At 40.0% G+C, this 20,976-nt stretch overlaps 1 protein-coding gene across 1 annotated transcript; it reads left to right on the top strand.

Moving 5' to 3' along the window:
* The first annotated feature begins 1,027 nt into the window (after positions 1-1,027).
* Positions 1,028-19,843, top strand: LOC114572577 (uncharacterized). Its single transcript, XM_028604260.1, has 6 exons — positions 1,028-1,474; positions 7,737-7,846; positions 9,603-9,723; positions 11,544-11,663; positions 17,263-17,845; positions 18,821-19,843. The coding sequence occupies exons 1-6, from the start codon at positions 1,139-1,141 to the stop codon at positions 19,282-19,284; spliced, it is 1,734 nt and encodes a 577-aa protein (XP_028460061.1). The 5' UTR covers positions 1,028-1,138; the 3' UTR covers positions 19,285-19,843.
* Positions 19,844-20,976: the final 1,133 nt, after the last annotated feature.

A 20,976-nucleotide genomic window follows, 5' to 3' on the forward strand; every position in this document is an offset into this window, starting at 1 on the left:
ACCCCAAACACACTGCTAAAGCAACACTTGAGTGGTTTAAGGGGAAACGTGTTGGAATCAACACGTGAACGTGTTGGAATGGGCTAGTCAAAGCCCAGACCTCAATCCAACAGAAAATCTGTGGTCAGACTTAAAGATTGCTGTTCACAAGCGCAAAATATCCAACTTGAAGGAGCTGAAGCAGTTTTGCAAGGAGGAATGGGCAAAAATCCCAGTGGTAAGATGTGGCAAGCTCATAGAGACTTATCCAAAGCGACTTGGAGCTGTGATTGCCACTAAAGGTGGCTCTACAAAGTATTGACTTTAGGTGAATAGTTATGCACATTGACTTTTTCTGTTATTTTGTCCTATGTGTTTGCTTCACAATAAAAAAAAACAATAAAAATGCCAAGGGGGGTGAATACTTTTGCAAGGCACTCCCTGATTCCCTGCTGAATAACACATGCAGGGGTGTAGTAAACATTTCATGGATAAAGTCTTTGCTAAGATAATGAAGTTATTTACGGTATGTAAATTTCATCTGCGGAGAAATTGCATTTGTTATTTTACAACAAACTATTTTATAATATGCGGTGGTCTGCAGCGAGACGTACTTGGAAACTCCCCATGGAGCCAGCCTCAAGTGGCCATTCGAGGAACTGCACTTTTTGGCACAGGAGGGTGCCACTTGGTTTTAACAACTATATCAGCCTTTTCCCCTCTTTTACTTTATAAAAGTAGGATATTTCTGACATTCTACACGTTTCTGAAATGTACGAATATAGTCTTTATAACAAAATCAGAAATAGCAGTAGGCTAGGCTATACTTTACAGTTATCATTATAGGCTACAATTACACTGCAATAATTTAACAAGATTAGCCTATTTTAGGCTATACTATCCTATTTTAATTGGTATTTTTCTCGGGTGTAGGCTATAGGCCTACTTTAAATAGCCTAGTGGAGAAATAGGCTCTACCTGCTGTTGAAAAACGTTTAAACTGTCATGCACTAGGCTATGAAGGGAAGAGAAAAAAAGAGATATGGTGACAAAGAAAGTTGCTCTCACTTTCACTTCCTCGTCAGGTTGTTTGACGGTTATCGGCCTATAGCCTACTACTTCCTCCTTCTAGCTGGTAGTTTGTGTGTGTGAGACAGTCATGAAGGACGGTAGCAGAACAGAAGAACAGGCGAAGGTTTCCCGCCAGGAGCTCTATGAGGATTATGTGAACTGTCTCCAGCTGTGTCCAGAGGTTCGGCCGTGCCGCGACGCCTGCCTGCTGAAGAAGGCGGCTCAGTATCTTCTGACGGAACCAGAACCCAGAGGGTCTTTCACCGTGTTCCCTTTCTACCAGGCTGTACGGCATGATTGTAAATCTCTGACCACAGACTGCAGGGAACATCTGTCTGCTTTTATCAAAGCCACCGAACTGCTGGAAACTCTCTGTGTCAATCTATTCCTTCAACCTTGGAAGAAGGAAATCAAGACACTTAAGGTAGATTTCTTTCTTTCTTTCTTTCTTTCTTTCTTTCTTTCTTCTGCCATTCCCTTTCAGGTAACTTAGTTAATTAAGCTATGTCATGCCATGTCTGGAATTCAAAAGACGTGTGCTGCTCTGGGTCAAAGTTTAAAGCTCTCTGTAGCTTATTAATTTCCGTTGTAGAACAATGTGGTCACAATACTGAAGTTAATACTGGACAACTTTTTAAGTGCTGCAATTAAAGCTGTAGGCTAATGTTTCTGCATTATAAGAAAGCTTCCTTTAAAAATCTGGCAAATCAAGTAAGACAGTTAAAAGCCCAGAGAGGCTTCCATTTCATTAGATACAACAACACCAAGTGTTGAAGAAAAAAATATATAAATAAAAAATAAAATAAAACTGTCGAAGAAAGTCGAAATCATGCATGGCCAGATTAATTTGTTGAGGGGCCCAGAGCAAAAATGAGCTGTCTGGGCATATTAAAGGGTAACTTTGGTATTTTTCAACCTGGGCCATATTTTCCCATTTTTTGTGTCTAAGTGACTATTGGGAACAACATTTTTTGAAATAAGTCCAGTATTGAGCAATACCGCTCCAGCCGGCAGCCGCAATACAGGCTGCAATGTAACCACTCAGGGCATGTGCACCTTTAATTTCCATTCACTAAATGTGCTGTTTTTTGCACTGACAGGCTCAGATTATTATTCTGACAACATTATGAAAAGGATCCCTACAGAGGTCCACCTCTTTGTTAAAAAGTAAAATCCTTTTTGTTTAACCAGAAACAGAACTCACCAGACTCCATTTACATAAGCAATACTATAAGCGTTTAGGCCAGCATATTACCACATGTAAATTGGTAAATTAAGGGTTTATTTCAACCAAACCAGAGTGGTGATTGTTGGAACAGTAGAAGTACTAACCAAGACGGATTTTGTTTCGGTCGACTTTGAATGAAGGGATCCTTCATAATGCTGTTAGGGTCTGTGTATGTTTTGATCATTCGATTTTCATTTCATAGACATGTATTAAAAAACTATTTGATTATTAGATTATTATTATTACTATTATTTGATTTTCGTTTTAAAATTGAAATACAAGGCGTTTTTTCCTTTTCCTTGTCAAAAGGGAATGTGAAAATTTTAAACGTGCTTCGATTTTCATTTCCTATTTCATATAACAAAAAATTACATCACTAGAAAACAGAAATGAAAAAAATGCCATTTTTTTTCATATTCTGAGACGGATGTTGCATTTCCAAGGCAGTAGCACATTCTCTTAATACATCCATGAGTAGCACCGGTGTAGCCTACCAGTTTTGCTTTAACCCAGGCTGCAATTGAGGGAAACTGTAGCCTAACTTCCTGAGAGACTGATCTTTTTTTTTTTTTTTTTTTTTACCGTTTTACATAAATATGGCATCATGAAATACATAAATGAGGCAATATATATAAACATATTCATTAGTCATTATAGTTCAATATATGTTTTACTTTTAATTTATTTCAGGGGACTTTGATATATTTCCGTCTATTTATTTGCACGTTATATTCAAAGGAAGTTTGGTTATCTCACAGACTCAGACTAAAAGCAACTAGCAAGCCTGCCTGACATCAGTGCATCAAAGCATATCTATCTGCAAAGAAAAGATGAAAATAAGCCTCATCATCTACCTTTGCCCTCAATGTGTTCATAAAATGTGTATGAAATTGTGCATTCATACATTCTTGCCGATGTACCATGGCGATGCTCAACGAGAGAGAGAGAGAGAGAGAGAGAGAGAGAGAGAGACAGAGAGAGAGAGAGAGAGAGAATATTACCTGTTTTACCCAGTCCTATGAAAGTTTCCAAAACAAACAGAAATAGGATCTTCATATTCCATCAACTTATCAAATGTTACTGTAATGGATGAAGTGTTATAAAACAAATGCTCCATCCAGCAGACACAGACACAGACAAACCGCTTTTATCTTTGTTTATACCCGAACCTGGCAAAATACCATCTCATTTCAACACAGTTTTTTCATGTCTAAAACGGTCTTTATCACAGTGAGTGTCTGCACGTCCAGGTAACAGCACACAGAACAAACTGGATTACAGTATGGAGGTATTAGGCAGCATGGAGGGAATTATTTAACCATGACAATCTCATAGACTTCTAACGACTTCCAGAACAGGACAGTGGTCTGTCTGCACTGAAATACTGCTGTTTGTACCAGGTCTGTGTGAATACCCAATTCTGATTGGTTGCAAGCCACAATGCATGAACATTGCCATCATACATGTAAAGATATGCCACGTTTCATTAAAAAAATACTTGAGGATTTAAGGATTCAAAGATAATATTGTACCCAAGACCTCCTCTCTTCAGACAATGAAAAACAGACACTTACAACAAGACTCACCAGTTGAATAAGAATCCTTCATTCTCCCGATGGTTTTAAAGCTACAATCCTTGATTTTGTCATAGTACCAAAGCATTACTGTTACAGAGAATTCTCCTCTAAGGACCATACAAATCCCAGAGTCTTATGCATGATGTATAAGAGTGTAATTGGATATTTGAACACATGCCAGTTGTCGAGTAATCTCCAGCTCTGACTTAAACTGTCTTTTAATTGTCCTCTGAGCCCAACAGTGCTGCTTCCTAGTTTCTTGAATCTTTCCCGTGTGTGTGTGTGTGTGTGTGTGTGTGTGTGTGTGTGTGTGTTGACTAATATGTTGGACTGATTGACTGACTGACATCTAGATAGCAGATATGGCAATAACTTGAAATCCATTATTTAAGCTAGAGATGTTATAGTGTTTAATTGTCATATGCTCTCAAATTGCCAATAACTGGAAGATCTAATAACTTCCAAAATGATAAACTTTTAAAACTAATTTTGTAGAGTCTCCTTTTGTAGATGGTTATTTTTTTTTCCAATGAAACTCCTGTAATGATTGCAGATTCTCTTATGAGTTGTTCCAGTTCCTGTTTATGTGCAGGATGTTGTTGAATGAGGAAACGCCTGAAAGTCTAGAGTGATTTTAACAATGTGACACCGACACAAATATAGTTAGGAGTTTAGAAAACTACAATTTTAAATCCAAAATGTCTGACAGTGCCAGGCCAAAAGTTTCACTTGTACAAGTAAAACCTGACTGATAAGTTGGCCGCTGATGTCAGCTGACATTAGCTTATAACAGATGCCTATATCATATTGGTGTATATGTCAGCTGATGATTTAGAACCATTAGCTGTGTCCCAATTCTTTACTGTATACTAAATGTGTATAGTATCTACTATACAATATACTAATCTATTTATTGTCATAGTATACTATTTTTGCAATTGGTATACAACAATTCCACATGCTTAAATATTTTAACAAAATGACACCTACAGGCATGACTTTTGAATGTCACGGACAATTAAGCTTTATGAGACAGCAATAGCATAAAATTTACATTTTAAAATTATTTTTAAAACAATAAAAAAATATATATTTTGACTTTTCCCTCTTACTGTGCCCACATGCCCCATAGTGGCAAATGGGCCCTAGGCACATGCCTAGAATGCCTATGCCTAGATCTGGTCCTGATTTGAAAATGGCAATTTTTTAAGAACATTTTGATCGTGCAACAAGTTTCTTTCGGAGAATGATTGTAAAGATTTACAAAGAATATGTTTTCGACATTTACTGTGACGTTTTGGGAACGATTGTTATAGACGAAGTAAAAATCGACACACTGGTAAGAACAAATGAGGTTTCCAGCTAATTTAAAGCTATAGTGTGTAGTTTAGCTGTCAATTTTCCTCTATAATACCATTCGAATTTCATTTTTTTGATATTCAAATAATATTCCAATATTTAATGCTCAAATGCAGCCTTTTATTAATATGTAGGCCTACTACACTACTCAAGCTTATGCATTGTCAATGCCACTATAAGCATGTGGTTGTTGTTACACATTCTGTCCACTGGAGGGACTCCAGTTTACATTCATTTTCCACCACGAGCACACAGCGACAAACACAAATCAACAGAGAACTCTGTCATGAAACATTATCTAACGGTGCTTGGTTGGCACAATGACATCATGTTAGAAAGCACAGGCGAAATGATTTGTCATAAACTAAGTAACAAACGATGCTAACAGCATTAATAACTAAGCCAAATGGTGCTGTCACTAGTATTTTAGTGATTTATAGGCAACCTGTTTCTTGCAGATTGTCACTTTACTGAGAATACAGCTGTTAGAAGGTAATATATGAAGTCAATGCTAACTCTGACAGCTGTAGGGCAGCTAACATGAACTTTAGCTTTCTCCATGAAGCTCCCAGCTAAGCTAACGTTACTATAACTCGCGACGCAGTTAGGAAACAAGAACGAGCTAACTAATGTTAACATAAGCACTTTGGCTAGGTGGATGACGATTTTAAAGTCATGTTAAAACTATTTCCCATCCTTCTTCCGATTTCCAGCCGCAGATAACGTAACTAACTCGGTACGTAACGTTAGCTTAGACCTTACAATGCCTTGTTTCTCACTCCCGCTAAATTATTGTTCATAAGACGTGACATGAGTGACACATGTGGGTAGGCCAAGGCAAGAAGAGGGAGATTAGCTAACGTTGGCCAACATATTTATAAAAATCACATTCAAATAGTAATTTCAATTTTGGAATAGTATTGATTTTTTTACTATTCAAATTATATTCGACTTTCGGTATTCGCTCCAACAGTCCTACATTGTAGTTTCTGCCGCCCCCATGAGGAATTCTAAGTAATGACAACAAAACGGTTGGCAGGTCCACATGATACAAGTTCTTCTGTGACCACGCACAGCCCCCACCTCTTCTCCACGCAGTTGCTAGTAGCTAAGGATGACACGGAGGATTAAAAAAAACATGGACTCTTCAGAGAATGTAATTATCTTCACTGGAGTTTCTGCATGGTAAAGTCACCAGACACCACAATCTTCTGAACATTGTCATACTGAGAAATACAGAGAGAGTTGTGTGGAGATGATCTTAATTAGCTTTGTAGCTGAAGGATTTTCTGCTAAAATGTGACCGATGATCGGTCTGGCCCTAAAAATGATGTATGTGACTATCTACATTGTAGATTCTCACTGAAGGCATCAAAACTATGAATGAACACAAATGGAATTATGTACTTAACAAAAAAGTGTGAAATAACTGAAATCATGTGTATATTTTAGATTCTTCAAAGTAGCCACCCTTTGCTTTTTTATTAATATGGGAAAAAATTCCACTAATTAACCCTGACAAAGCACACCTGTGAAATGAAAACCATTTCAGGTGACTACCTCATGAAGCTCATTGAGAGAACACCAAGGGTTTGCAGAGTTATCAAAAAAAGCAAAGGGTGGCTACTTTGAAGAATCTAAAATATAAGACATGTTTTCAGTTATTTCACACTTTTTTGTTAAGTACATAATTCCATGTGTTCATTCATAGTTTTGATGCCTTCAGTGAGAATCTACAATGTAAATAGTCATGAAAATAAAGAAACACATTGAATGAGAAGGTGTGTCCAAACTTTTGGCCTGTACTGTATATATATATATATACCCCTAAATGCATTGAAGCAGCTGCCATGTGATTGGTTGATTACATAATTGCATTTATGAGAAATCTTACAGGTGTTCCTAATAATCCTTTAGGTGAGTATATATATATATATATATATATATATATATATATATATATATATATATATATATATATATATATATATATATATATATATATATATAATTATATATATATACTATTTATTTGCACGTTATATTCAAAGGAAGTTTGGTTATCTCACAGACTCAGACTAAAAGCAACTAGCAAGCCTGCCTGACATCAGTGCATCAAAGCATATCTATCTGCAAAGAAAAGATGAAAATAAGCCTCATCATCTACCTTTGCCTTCAATGTGTTCATGAAATGTGTATGAAATTGTGCATTCATACATTCTTGCCGATGTACCATGGCGATGCTCAACGAGAGAAAGAGAGAGAGAGAGAGAGAGAGAGAGAGAGAGAGAGAGAGAGAGAGAGAGAGAGAGAGAGAGAGAGAGAATATTACCGGTGTCCCTAAATAACCTCCGCCCTTCACAGGGCCATGACGTCACACCCATTACATATAAAATGTCCAACTCACTACATATCTTGGTCACAATTGTTTAATGTACAAAATATTAAAAGATCCTTGACAAAGACCGTTTCTTTATTTAGTGATTAATTAAATCAGTTTCTGTCTCTCTGTGTCTCTTCAGACTTTTACAGGTCCATTTGTTTACCGTCTCCTGCCAGTTCTCAGCAGTTCTACCATTCAATCGGTCCTGGCCTGTATTGGCTACCTGCCCCATCCGGACACACCACAAAGGTAGGGAACAAGGAAAATAAGAACCAGAATGAGTGACAATAATTTAAACAAGTAATAAGGGCTGTTCTTACAGATGCTTTAGTGTCTCAATGCCAGGAGAAACATACAGCATACACACATACTTGTAAACAGTGAAATACCTGAACAAAAGTGTTATGTGAGATATACCTAACATTTCTATGGCTAAGCATGTCAAGAAAATGGCAGCTAAGAGATAATACCATAAGCCTCAAGTGTTAATATGTTCCCTCTTAAGTTTGTTTGTGAAAAATGAAAATCTAATTTTAAAATATGTGCAAACCCTGGCCTTCATATCCTTGTGAATGTTTTCAATTATATTTTATATTATAAACTTAGCACAAAAAGTAAGGAAATTCGTGTTTGGTAATTATTTCTCTGTGGTAACAATGCTTTTTGGCAATACATCTTATACTGTTGGATAGCCTGTTTAGTTCTCTTTCAAATGGTGCCCCATTTGTAAGGAACATGCATTTGTGGGATGAGCAGCAACGCGGAGTATGTGAAAAATTTGCCAAATCTTGTCTGCCATTGCCAAACAGGTTATTTTGCTGTTGCTATTGTAGTGGAAGTTTCCTTTGCAGCAGGGGGAAGAGTTTTCAGAGTTTAGTAAATTGAAACAAATAAGACAGACTGAGACTAAAACCAAGTTGGGTTTTTGTATTTTATTAAGAAAGATATATTTGCAAATATAGGATCAACATGATTTCACAAAAGGCCGCAGCCCAGTGTGGAGTCAGTTTCTCAAATGAGTGAACAAGAACACTAGGCTTATATGCATCTTCAGAGTGACAGCACACACGCACTTAGATTATTATGACGCTACAGTTCTTACAGGCAATCTGATACACATGAAGACAATCAGAGAAATGCAAGAGACATCTTGTAGCCATTTCGCCTCCTCCTCCCTGTATGACTTTCACCCCCCAGTTACATCTTAACTGGCATGGGAAAACTAGAGATAGTTTTAGGGTGACCTTGTACCTTTATCGGTTCAGGCTCACATAATGTTCCAGACTGGATGTCTCACAAAGTTAGAATCAAAATCTACATGTGGAAAATGAGATAAACTCTTTCAGCATTTGTGAGAGAAGTAAAGTATGAATTAAACATAAAAATATAAGGAATTGTGCTTAAATGTAATTTTCCCATTACACTATTGACACTTGTTTTGAGCTTCTGGTACCCCCACCTGTGAGCATTGGCCCTACTACTACAGCTACAGTCAGTAAGTGTCTGCTCCAAGAATCGGCATGCCGCGTTTGACTGATCTGGATAAGGCCCTTGCGACAGAGCAACTTCAAGCTGGTGTTCCACAAAACCAAGTTGCAGCATTATTTGGAGTGAGCCCGTTTGAGCTGTTGTCAGTAATACGTGCACTGGAACCTGAACATGTGGAGGAACGTTATGTTCAGTGATGGGTCCAGATTCTGCCTACGGCAGTTGGATGCTCCTGTTTGTGAAATGAAGAAACTGTTAAATTGCCAATATGTCTTGTTTCTTCAAACTTCAAACTGAGTTTTAAAATGTCAATAGTTAGTTGGTAGAAAATGGGGGGGGGGGGTTGGTGTTCGCTTACAAAATCAGGGAGTAAATCATTGGAGGCAAATGGGGAAAGCTACCAACATGTTGGATTCAAACCAGCCTCTGTAATCTGTGAAAGGGGTATTTTTTCTGCTTTTCTCATCACTTTGTCTCGTTCTCCACAGTTGTCCTCTAATGGTTTGATGTATTTCAGTGAATACAGACTCAGTGAGGATGCTAACCCAGACAGAGCCATGCTGCTGGGCTTTGAGCTGCTGCTCGCCAGGGTGGAATGTTACCATCTCCTAGAGCTCGTGGAGCAGGTGGAACCACAGGTAAAATCAGAAACCATCCAACCGTGTTTCAGATTTGCCATATTATAATCCAGTCAAACAAATGATTATACCACAGTAAATTATGTAGTGTATTGATTGAGTCCCTGTGATGAGTCCCTGTGGGAATTTGTGTTTTCTTTTTTCTTTTTTGTGATTAACAATTTTTTATTTTTTAACAAAATACAAAACACATAACTGGCAACATGGACAAATCCTAGTCTAGCTAGCTATCTGGATTTACCCTGCCGAGATCTGAGGAGCAGTTAATCATTTTCCTCAATAAATCCACCGGAGTGTAAAATTCCAACACAAAGAAAGTGAAAGGTAACGGACTTCCGGCCGAAAAGAGTGACATCCGGCAGAATTTCTGACAGCACTCTACCAATCCCGGAAGTGGAACGTCGTGGATATATACTAAGAAAAGATGACAGCTACACAACTACAATATTCCAGACCATTCAACAAAATAGACAATAAACCAAATACAGATATACAAGTCTCTCCCCAGCACAAAGCTTCTTAGGAGCCCTCCAGAAAGTTTAGGTACTTTCCCCATATTCTAGTATATACATCCAATCTGGCAAACTGTTTCTATGACATTTTTTCAAACGCCGCCACCCTAGCCATTATCACGCACACCAGGAAATGGACCGACAAATGATCAACTCAGGTAAGTAGAAGATGAATGGTTTTATCAAAGCACTAATGTCCAAGTAACGACAGGCAAAGGGAAAACATGAAAAACAAGCAGTAGATTCAGGAACACTGGAAACAGGGAAAAACGCTGGAGGCTGCACACAAGGAAAACAGACAATCTCACACAGGAGTAAGGGTAAGACTGAACTTAAATACACAAGACGGGGGACAATGAGATGCAGGTGCAACACATAGGGGCAGGGACAGGTAATCACATAGGCGGGAAGGAACACAAAGACCAGGAAGTCAACAGATCTGAAATGAGACGAGAAGGTAAATTTCAAAAATAAAAAAGGAAATGGAAAACTAAACAGAAAACACAAAACAAACTAAAACAAAAACTTGACACAGAGACAAGACATGACAGCCATCTCTTATGAGCTTATGCCCACTCCTGGATTGACGGCACCCCTTCATTCTTCCGCTATCATTAAACTAGTCTGGACCCAGCTTCTTATGATCCTATCCATCCCGCTTAGGATTGACCCATCTCCCAGAACAAATAATCTTAGGCTGAATGGAACCTGGGTCCCTGCGAACATAGGTTGTCATGTATCACTTTCCAAAATTCCTGGACTTTATCACAGGACCATGAGACATGAAGTAGTTGGCTGTCCTCTGTCTCAGATTTCCAACAATTTGGTGTGTCTTTCAGACCAATTCTAAACAATCTGGAGGGAGTCCATTAGAAGCAATGCTTAATCTTGAACTGAATGAGGCGCACCCTCACATTGCGTGACATAGTTTTAATATTTACAGAAGTAGCATGCATAATAAGGAGACAAAACCAGAATCTTGCAATAAAACAAAATCAAATGAAGATATATTTTCTGGCTGCACTAAGCGGAATCCATGTAAAACTGTGACAGACTTTCAGAAAAGGAATACATTTGGATCATAATATTGAATGAATTTGTGCTTTGAACAATGATTGAGTACATAGTGTGAGCGTGGCTTATTACCATGGAATATGAAAATGATAGTGATACTGCGTGTCTCCCTGCTCTCCACCCAACACCTACTGTATATGCAAATGAATGGTAGCCATAGGACAGGGTCAAAGGTCACAGGAACTCAGTCTCATTTCATGGCTTTGACGTGACAGTTGTGATCTTACACTGCAGGAGTGGCTGGAGGTCCTCCAGAGGAGAGTGGGGCCTACAAAACTGGAGGAACCCACAGACAAGAAGACAACAATAGGCCAAAAGGAAGAGGAGGAGAAGAAGAAGGATGATAGAAAAGAGGTAAGACAGGTTGACTGTGTTGAGAAAGAGGAGAAAAAGAAAGAAAAAGAGCTGAAAGCAAAGCAGTGGGACCAAGGAGAAATAAATAAACAGTTTGGTTTCATGCTGTGTTCAACATATGTTTCAACATCAACAATAAAAAAAAAAAAATTCCGGATATGAGAACTGTAATGGAGCAGCTATTTTTCAATATGTTACTCATCATATCAGCAGCATACAATGAGAAACTATACCGCTTTACCTTTTGAAATCCATTATGATGCAGGTGTATGCTTTAGATCAGATCTGATCAAATGTATAAAAATAATTTTCCAAAATTGTCAAAAGTAGTTGACTCATAATGTTAAAGGTCCAATATGTAAGATATTTACTGTAATAAATCCAAAAGTGACCCCACTGTGTCATCAGATATTAAGGAAACAAGTTGAAATAAGTTTTTTAAACGAGTCTGGGGAGGAGGGGGCGGAGGAGACGACTCTCTCCAGTATTTTGAATTTGTACTGCAGTAACAATTTTAAACACTAGCTGTCAGTAGTACATATTGCACCTTTAAAACTAAATAATGGAATACATTAATAAATGAATGTATTTAAAGTGCTATCATTAACATCTAAAGTGTTTTTCAGATCAACGGTATCTTTAAATGCACAGCATGTTTGATTGGTTGTTTTCAAATTTGATAAAATTACATCTATCATTTACCAAATTTACCAAACACTGCTAGTTGCATTGTTTTTTTCACACAGTTTAAAGATGTACAAAACTGTCACGAATTGCTGAGGGATTGACAAGGCTTGGACCCAAATGCAGTTAAGAAGGAATTTATTGACAAAAACTTACAACAAAACATGGGGAGCCTATTAGGGGAGCCGTTAGCCTATTTTACAAAAACATCTGCTACGGGGCCATAACATGAGGTACAAGGTAATGGAGCCGTTTATACATTGTTGTGTTTCTTTAGAAATAAACAATGGACAAATGAGTCTTTAAACGCTTCAGATGTAAAGTTACTTGCTGTCAAAGTGACGTCAAAATGAATGGCAGTCAATGAAATGCTAATGAGAGGTGATATTGTTGTAGCATCAAAATGGAGCCATAGAGGTTCGAGTTCTGAAGCAAAGCTTACCCCCTTGTTTCTACCACTCTGACAGCTGCCGGCTGCGGGGTTTGTTTATAGGTGTTGCTATGAAGATCATTTGCCGGTAGCCAGAGAGAGAAACTTAATTAGGGCCTGAGCGCTGACAGCGGCGAAGGCCCTATTGAAACTGAAGGAATTATTATTATTACAGCAAATGAATTGCCTTTTTGAGGGGCTTAACATATTCAAAACTTGAAAACTTGAAAATTTACGTATTTTAAAGGAACACGCCGACTTATTGGGAATTTAGCTTATTCACCGTAACCCCCAGAGTAAGACAAGTCGATACATACCCTTCTCATCTCGGTGCGTGCTGTAACGCTGTCTGATGGTTCCAGCATTAGCTTAGCCCAGCACAGATCCTGCAGGTAACTGGTTCCAACTAGCCTACTGCTCTGAATTGTGACAAAAGTGACAAAATAACGCCAACATGTTCCTATTTACATGTTGTGATTTTTAAAGTCTGGCGTGTACAAAAAACAACGTAATATGAGACACAGCCATCTTCTAACAGTAAACAAACCGGGAACTATATTCTCAGACAAGCTTGCTGCGAGCATATCACTCCGCCCAAGTACTATATTCTTCGCTTGAGAATATAGTTCCCGGTTTGTTTACAGTTAGAAGACGGCTGTGTCTCATGTTACGTTGTTTTTTGTACACGCTGTGACTCTATAAATATCTTGTGTGAGGTATCATTGAACTCAGCAGGGAGTTCCCTTTTCATTGTTGACGATTTGCGGTGTCTGAGTGAGCAAATGCACGGTAGCAAGGAGCGGCGTCCGCCAGTAACCCTGACGCGCAGGGGCATGAGGGCCCATCCATCGCTGCTTGCAGCTTTAATTTTATTTCAAATTCAAATGAACATTGTATGTGTTGTCAGAGGCTTAAAAGTTGTGATGGATGGGTGACCGGATAGCTCAGTTGGTAGAGCAGGCGCCCATATATAGAGGTTTACTCCTCGACGCAGCGGGCTGGGGTTCGACTCCGACCTGCTGCCCTTTGCTGCATGTCATTCCCCCTCTCTCTCCCCTTTCATTTCTTCAGCTGTCCTGTCAATAGTTATATAGATTAATGCCCCCCATCATCATCACTCTCTCAGCCGCCTCCCAACACTGTCCAATCGCCCCCTAGGGGGCGGTACCGTTGAGAAATCATGCTTTAATGCTTAGTTACGAAACTTATATAGCGCATCCACAGGATTCACCATGTTCCCTTTTTTTCAGCCTAATTAAGTGTCCTCAAAAGTATTGTATATGTAGCCCGTCCTCCTCTTCTGCGGCTGCAGCAAAGGCGAACTCTCTCCCTCCGTGGGTCACTCACAGGGCAGCGTGGCAGATGAACATGTCAGAGTTGTGTTAGTGTGTAGCTCGTGTTGTATCCTTTCAGGCATCCAAAGCCGCTGGATCGTAAGTGTGACGCAGTCAGATTGGTCCAGTTCACATGATTTCCTGCATCTCAGGTTCTGCCCCGATGTGTTGCTGCGAGGCATTAATTTCGGCCAGCACTCCCTTCACTGCGCTGCAGATCACTGATTTAAAGGGGTGATAGAATGCAAAACCGATTTTATCCTGTCATAGTTGAATAACGACAGTTCGGTGGGTAAATAGGACATACATATAAGCTCAAAAACGGTCACGCCCCAACATTTAAATAGGGTACACAACTGACCTGAGATCAGGTAGTCTTCTGAATCAGATCTCTGCTATTCCATTACAAAATTCACTTCTGAAACTTTTTTATGCAAGAAATCAACTATGTAAAGCTCAAATATGGGCCATTTTACGAAATGGCTAATTGCAAATTTTGTCCGACTGTGTGTCAGAGTTCAGCAGCCGGTGCTGCCTGGGTTGCTACATCGCTGCCCTGCCTGTCCTCCAACACAGACCCTGGCCTGCTGTGAGCTCAATTGAGCTCGGCCGGCGGCCCGGTGATCAATACCCGCGTAAACTTACCCTTTTCTGGGTGACTGGACTACCACACGCCGCTGCCCTGACAGAGCTCCAGGGCCTGCAGCCCACTGTTCTCCCTCCCCTCTTCCTGCTACCGGCCGGCCGGTGAGTGACTGAGAGCGCGGTCAGCGAGCTTGTTACGCCCGCAATCTCTTATCACAACCCGCAGGTTCCAGTTAATCTTATAATGTATATGTGTGTTGGGGTATTTAATCTGGGAAATAAATGCCTCTTGTCCGCAAGTCTCAATGATAGAGCCGCGGTGAGCTGGAGTCCATCAATGAGAGCTAGCTAGCTAACTCTGACATTCACAAAAATGCATTCAATTGAAAAACCCTGAGTTCATAAAAATACCTTATGTTGTATTTTCTAATGAGAACTGAATGTCCACAACATCCACATATCTTTGCAAGTTTAATGTAACGGGCAGCATTACATATTTACAAGTTACTTTCACCTGTCTCCAGCTAGCAAGCAACTTCTTCTGTCTTTTTTAACTAGCATGAACATCCGGTCAGCTGAACATACTCTGATTCAGAACTCAATGTAATAGCGCCTCCTTCTGGAACAGCCGTTATTAGCAACTAACTTCAGAAACAGTATAAGGAAATTAACTATTATTCCTCGTAGCTAAATAACTGATATAGTTTACAGATAAGCATTCTTGTAACTTAATATTAAAGTTAATATAGTACAGTTAGGATACCACACCTTAAATTCAAATCGGACACAGCGTTAGCTTTGTAAGACCTTGGGGTAGCTGTGATATCAGTGCCGTGACGAAATTCAAACTGTAAATATATTATAGTTATGCCGGCAGCCGGCCGCGGAGCTCCGTAGTGCAATAATCCACAAAGGGTGCCTTTATGCTGGGTATGGAGCCCAGCAGGCTGCCGCTTTCTCGTCAGACTGTGTGGAGCTCCTAAAGTCCAACACCAAATTTTCAATTAGCCATACATTTTCGTAAAACGGCCCATATTTGAGCTTTATATAGTTGATTTCTCGCATTAAAAAAGTCTCAGAAGTGAAGTTGGTAACGAAACATTGCAGTGTCTGGAATATGAGATTCTGTCACGTCTCTAATGTGTGTGTATTGGGGATTCGCTCAACCAATCAGCTCTAATGTGTGCGTATGGCAATTCGCTCAACCAATCAGCGTGCAGCTCATCTAAATATTTATGAACATACCATATTTGGAAGAAAAGCGATTGTTACAAATCACAGGGATGCATAAAGGCCAATAAAATATCAACCAGGCCATTTTCAGCCCAACCAATGTTACATACCCCATTAGGAGACCATAAGGAACAGTGTGAAATACCCTATATAATCATTCTATCACCCCTTTAAGCACACTTAGCTGCTTCTCCAAGACCCAGTCGATTAATTCCTCCATATTAGAGAACGTGTTCACATCAGTTGCTGTTAGCCACCACTCCATGCTAGCAAATTTCTCTGAACGAGTAGATAGTTTAGGCAACAACAAGATCTGCTTTTTCGTGCCTGCAGACGTTTCACAGAGTCACCGTGATAACAGACAAAATGATTTGGCGTCAAAGAAAAAGTAATAGACCTGGTTATTTAGTGAAATACGGAGGTGAGTGCCGGAGCTCAGTCTCTTGCAACATATAGCGGGTGCTGGTCACGTGCTTCTCCCGATGTTAGCAGATTTCTGTGTCTGGGCAGACAACAACAATACCTGCTTTTTTGCGCCTGCAGGCATTTCACTGAGTCACTGTAGCAACAAATAAAACGATTGACGAAGGAATAGACCTGGTTTTTCAATGAAAATACAAAGGTGGGTGAGAAGGTCTAGCCCTGAGTGACCATTGCGATTGTTGGTCACATGACCTTGAATCCCTTCTTTCTATTACCTTTCTGAAGAGTTCATCATGTTTTTTTAATCCTGTGTCCTCCTTGGTTACAAGTAACTGCATGGAGGATGGGTGTGGGGTGGCACGCTATCACAGAAGGCTTGTGTTGATGTCAGAACTTAGAAATCCTCATGGGGGAGACAGAAACTATACACTATAGCTTTAATTTTGTCTAAGTAAGTGGTGATGACAAGTTGGGGGGTTCAGGGGGGGAGGGGATGTTTTCATGCTGTGAGCTGTATGTTTTGTGTTTTGTTATAAATAAAAATAAAAACTAATAATCTTTTTTTTTTTAAGTAGCATATTTCACGTTAAAAACTTGACTTGAGTTGTGGAAAAAAGAAATTAGTTGGCATGACAGCATCTACAAATTGAAGGTAACCTGATTTTGGTCCAACTACGATTTGGACCAATTAAGCACTGTAAGCGCACTGTTTGGTCACAGTATTGCTGTAATACTTTGACTATGGGCCCTATTACAGCTGCAATGACAAGACTGCTTGTATTACAAACGGTACAAAATGAGCAGGTGTATGACAAAATAAATCAACACACAAAAGACAGCCTAACATGACAAACAGTACCCAGCTTTAACAAACCGGCTACACTGAACTCAGCTCTGTTTATTTCTCCAGATACGTCAGGATTTGGACACCAGACTTGCAGTGAAACCACAGCCCAAGCCACGACACTGCCATCTCATCAGCGTAGACCAGTCTATTATGGAGATGCAGATGACCTACCCTGACCTGGTCTTCAGGGGTCGCCCTGTGCAACTGGATGAACCTCAACGAGCAAACAGCTGCAAGAGCAGCAGTAAAGATGCTCATACTACCAGCACTAATAATTACAGTGATGACAGTAAAGCTACTGAGCTCCCCGAAAGAGATTGTATTAAAGTCCCCAAAGCTGCTGCTAAAACTATCTTCTGTAAAAATGATAGCAGCAAAGCTGATGAAGTGTTTGGTGACGATGGAAAAGGCAGTAGTTGTAATGACAGGAACAGTGGTGTGACCACCAGCCTAGGAGACACCATTAGCAGCAGCAGCATCAGTAAAACTGATGGAAGCAGAGTTGATTGTGAGCTCAGTGGTCCACAGGAAATTTCCCTGCATATCCCACTGAGAGCTGGATCCAAAGCAGAGCAGAGCCTTAAGCCTGAGGAGCCTCAGCCCACAGCAGAACCTCCTGCCTGGACACAGCAGCAGACTGTAGCAGGTAACACACACACACACAAACACACATACACACACAATAGTAGATGTAGTATCTGTGACATCACCCATTGGATTGTGGACTGCCGTTTTTGAGGCCTCGAGTTTGGCGATACAGGCGTTGCCATCTTGGTTTTTTGCAACTGGATGTGACGATTTTTTACGAGAAGGTGGAGCTGGGTAGCCAGCCAGTGTGGTTGCAATAGTGCTGTGATAAGCTAAAGGCTAAAGAGGGAAAGTTGCACAAGTTGACATTTTTCAACTGAGCAAGACATCCAGTGGAGATTTACCAATGGGTAAACACAGACCTTTGGGTACTGCCGCCATTTATCTGCATGTACAGTAGTACACCCAAAATCTGCACTTTCCCAAAAGTTACCAGCTACAATAGCCGAATCTAGCTAACTTGGTTAGCAGAACACTGAACAAGCTATTTTAATGTACACACCATGCCATGGTTAGCATTGCTAAGCTTCTGTCCTCCTGCTTTATCGTCTATTTTAAGAATAAATGGGACCATAATTTACTTAATGAACATTATGCTGTATTGATAAAGACCGGAAAGTAGCGATTGAGACCATAAACTCATTATGAAAATGTTTACTGAGGTAATATATCAACTGAGAAGCAGGGTCATTTTCTCATAGACTTCTACATAAGGACTTCTACATTCTATTGGTGGGCAAAACCCTTTACCACAGTATATGTAATTTTATAATAATGTAACCGTTAATGGATAAAACAGAGTTCTCTCCAGAGAAATTCAAATTACAGACATCACAGCACTTTATGGCAACATAACGTCTATTATTACGTTACCCACTAATTTTCATTATGTTGTTACATAACACTTTCTAGAAGATGACTTTCCCTTTATGCACTTTTGAATGATGTTCCTTGCCTTAGACAACTAAGGTTTTGTTACTTGCTGTACTGAAAATTTGCCTGCAGTATAAATGTGAAACTCTGATTTTCCCAGATCTACAAAATAAGAGACCAGACAGCTCAAAGCTTCCCTCTCTGAGCTCTATGGATGAGGAGCAGGATCTGAGAAAGCTGGCAGAGAGGATGGGTCAGTCCCATGTGCAGGAGACCAAAGAGGAGGTGAAGAGCAAAGAAGAAAACAAGAGAGAAGAGCAAAACACAAATAGAGAGAGGAGGAAAAAAGAGAGAAAGGCAAGCACAGAGGGAGAGGCAGAGGAGCAGAACCTCATTAAGCCTGTCATGGAGACAGGTCCAGCACTGAGCCATGCTCACTCTGAGAAGCAGCCCACTGTGTGTCACCACTCACCGCTGACCGTCAGCAAAGCAGATTGCCAGAGTAAAGGAGGAGGCAGCCCAGGGCAGCGGGAAGGAGAAGATACTGTGGGAGCAGAAACAGGCAGAGGAGAGGAGGAGCAGCTGGCACAGAGCTATGTCATAGTCGAGAATAACAAAAAATAACATGCTCTCCAGTATACATGTATGGAAATTATTAATAATAAAGCTACTGAGCAAGCCCGAAACCAATACAACATGTAATCAGTCTGTTAGCCCAAATTGAACAGTACCCAAGTACAAATTTCAGGGCAGTGTCACCTCTCGTCCAGTGTCAAGTTTCTGTGTTTAATTGGTTTCATGTTTTCTATTGGTTTTATTTTGTAGTTTCACTGTTCAAGAGAACAGTGAAACACATAAGAATGTGTTGTCTTGTTTTACTTCCTGTGATTGTTTGCTCCGCCGTGATGTCTTTCACCTGTTCCCTCTCCCTTGTTTGCTCGTTAACTCGTATTTAGTATCTGTGTTTCCTTTGTCTGTTGTCAGGTCATTGTATTGCTTTCTGTGAGAGTTTGTGTAGTCGTCCCTGTTGGTCTTGGTATTCCTGGTATTTTTGTGATTCCTGTCTTTGGGATTCTGCCTGTCCCTGTTTTTGGGATTCTGCCTGTTCCTGTTTTTGTATTTTGCCTGCTATCTTCAGGACTCTTTTTTTATGGATTATTGTTTATTAAATCCTCAAGCTCAACACAGCCTGTCTGTCTCTGCATTTGGGTCCGACATTCTCTGATTCCGTGACGGGCAGAACAAAATGTGAATGCACAATGCCAATTTTATGCACACTCACAGGTTTAATTCACAAAGACTTGGATTGCAGCCACTGATGGCAACGTAAAAAATTGCTCATTTCTTGCGACCCTAGCAGTCCCGTCTCGAGGTCCGATTCACAAAAGACTTTATGCTAATATATTACAACGCAAACACGGCCATAAAGTTTTGCAGGTATGTGCAGTTTTCCCTAAATGTGTCTGATTGCAATTATCTCTGTGGCAAAGCGTTGGGCTAAGGACACAGTAGGCAGATCAATGGCAGAGAGAAAAAGAAAAATAAACCTTGAAACCTTTAAAAGAAATGTAAACGTGACAGAGTGATTTAATATCCCAGACTCTCAGTGCTGTTGCTGTTTTTGAACAGCAAACCACACTGGGTAACAAATTCAACACACAAACTGGTTGCATGGACTCGTCACTAGGCTTCCTCAGTCATTGCATATTTTAGCATTACATTATCTAAAACATATCCAAAACATATATGTTTATTTTTAAAGCAGATTTTAAATTACATTGTAACAATTTAACAATCAAATCCGGCTGTCTTGGAGGGCAATAGACAGACTGTGACAGAATGCCCCGACAATTAAAGATCTCATGACATGGTGCTCTTTGGATGCTTTTATGTAGACCTTAGTGATAATACTGTATCTAAAGTCTCTTTCCAAAATTCAGCCTTGGTGCAGAATTACACTCACTAGAGCCAGTCCCACAATGAGCTTTCCTTAGTATGTGCCATTTCTGTGTCTGTAGCTATTAAGGAGGAGGGGGGGTGTAAGGTGGAGGGTGGGTGTGTGGCCTTGACCAACTGCCACTTTGCTCGTTTGAAAGCCATGATGTCTCTCTCTCATGGGTGGGGCAAATTCTCTGGGTGGGCAAAGCAAAGAAACCTTGCTCCTTATGACCTCATAAGGAGCAAGATTCCAGATCGGCCCATCTTGAGCTTTCATTTTCTCAAAGGTAGAGCAGGATACCCAGGGCTCGGTTTACACCTATCGCCAATTCATAGCCACTGGGGGACCATAGGCAGACTGGGGGAACGCATATTAAT

Source organism: Perca flavescens, chromosome 17, assembly GCF_004354835.1.
Source record: "Perca flavescens isolate YP-PL-M2 chromosome 17, PFLA_1.0, whole genome shotgun sequence".
In the NCBI taxonomy this organism is placed as follows: Eukaryota; Metazoa; Chordata; class Actinopteri; order Perciformes; family Percidae; genus Perca; species Perca flavescens.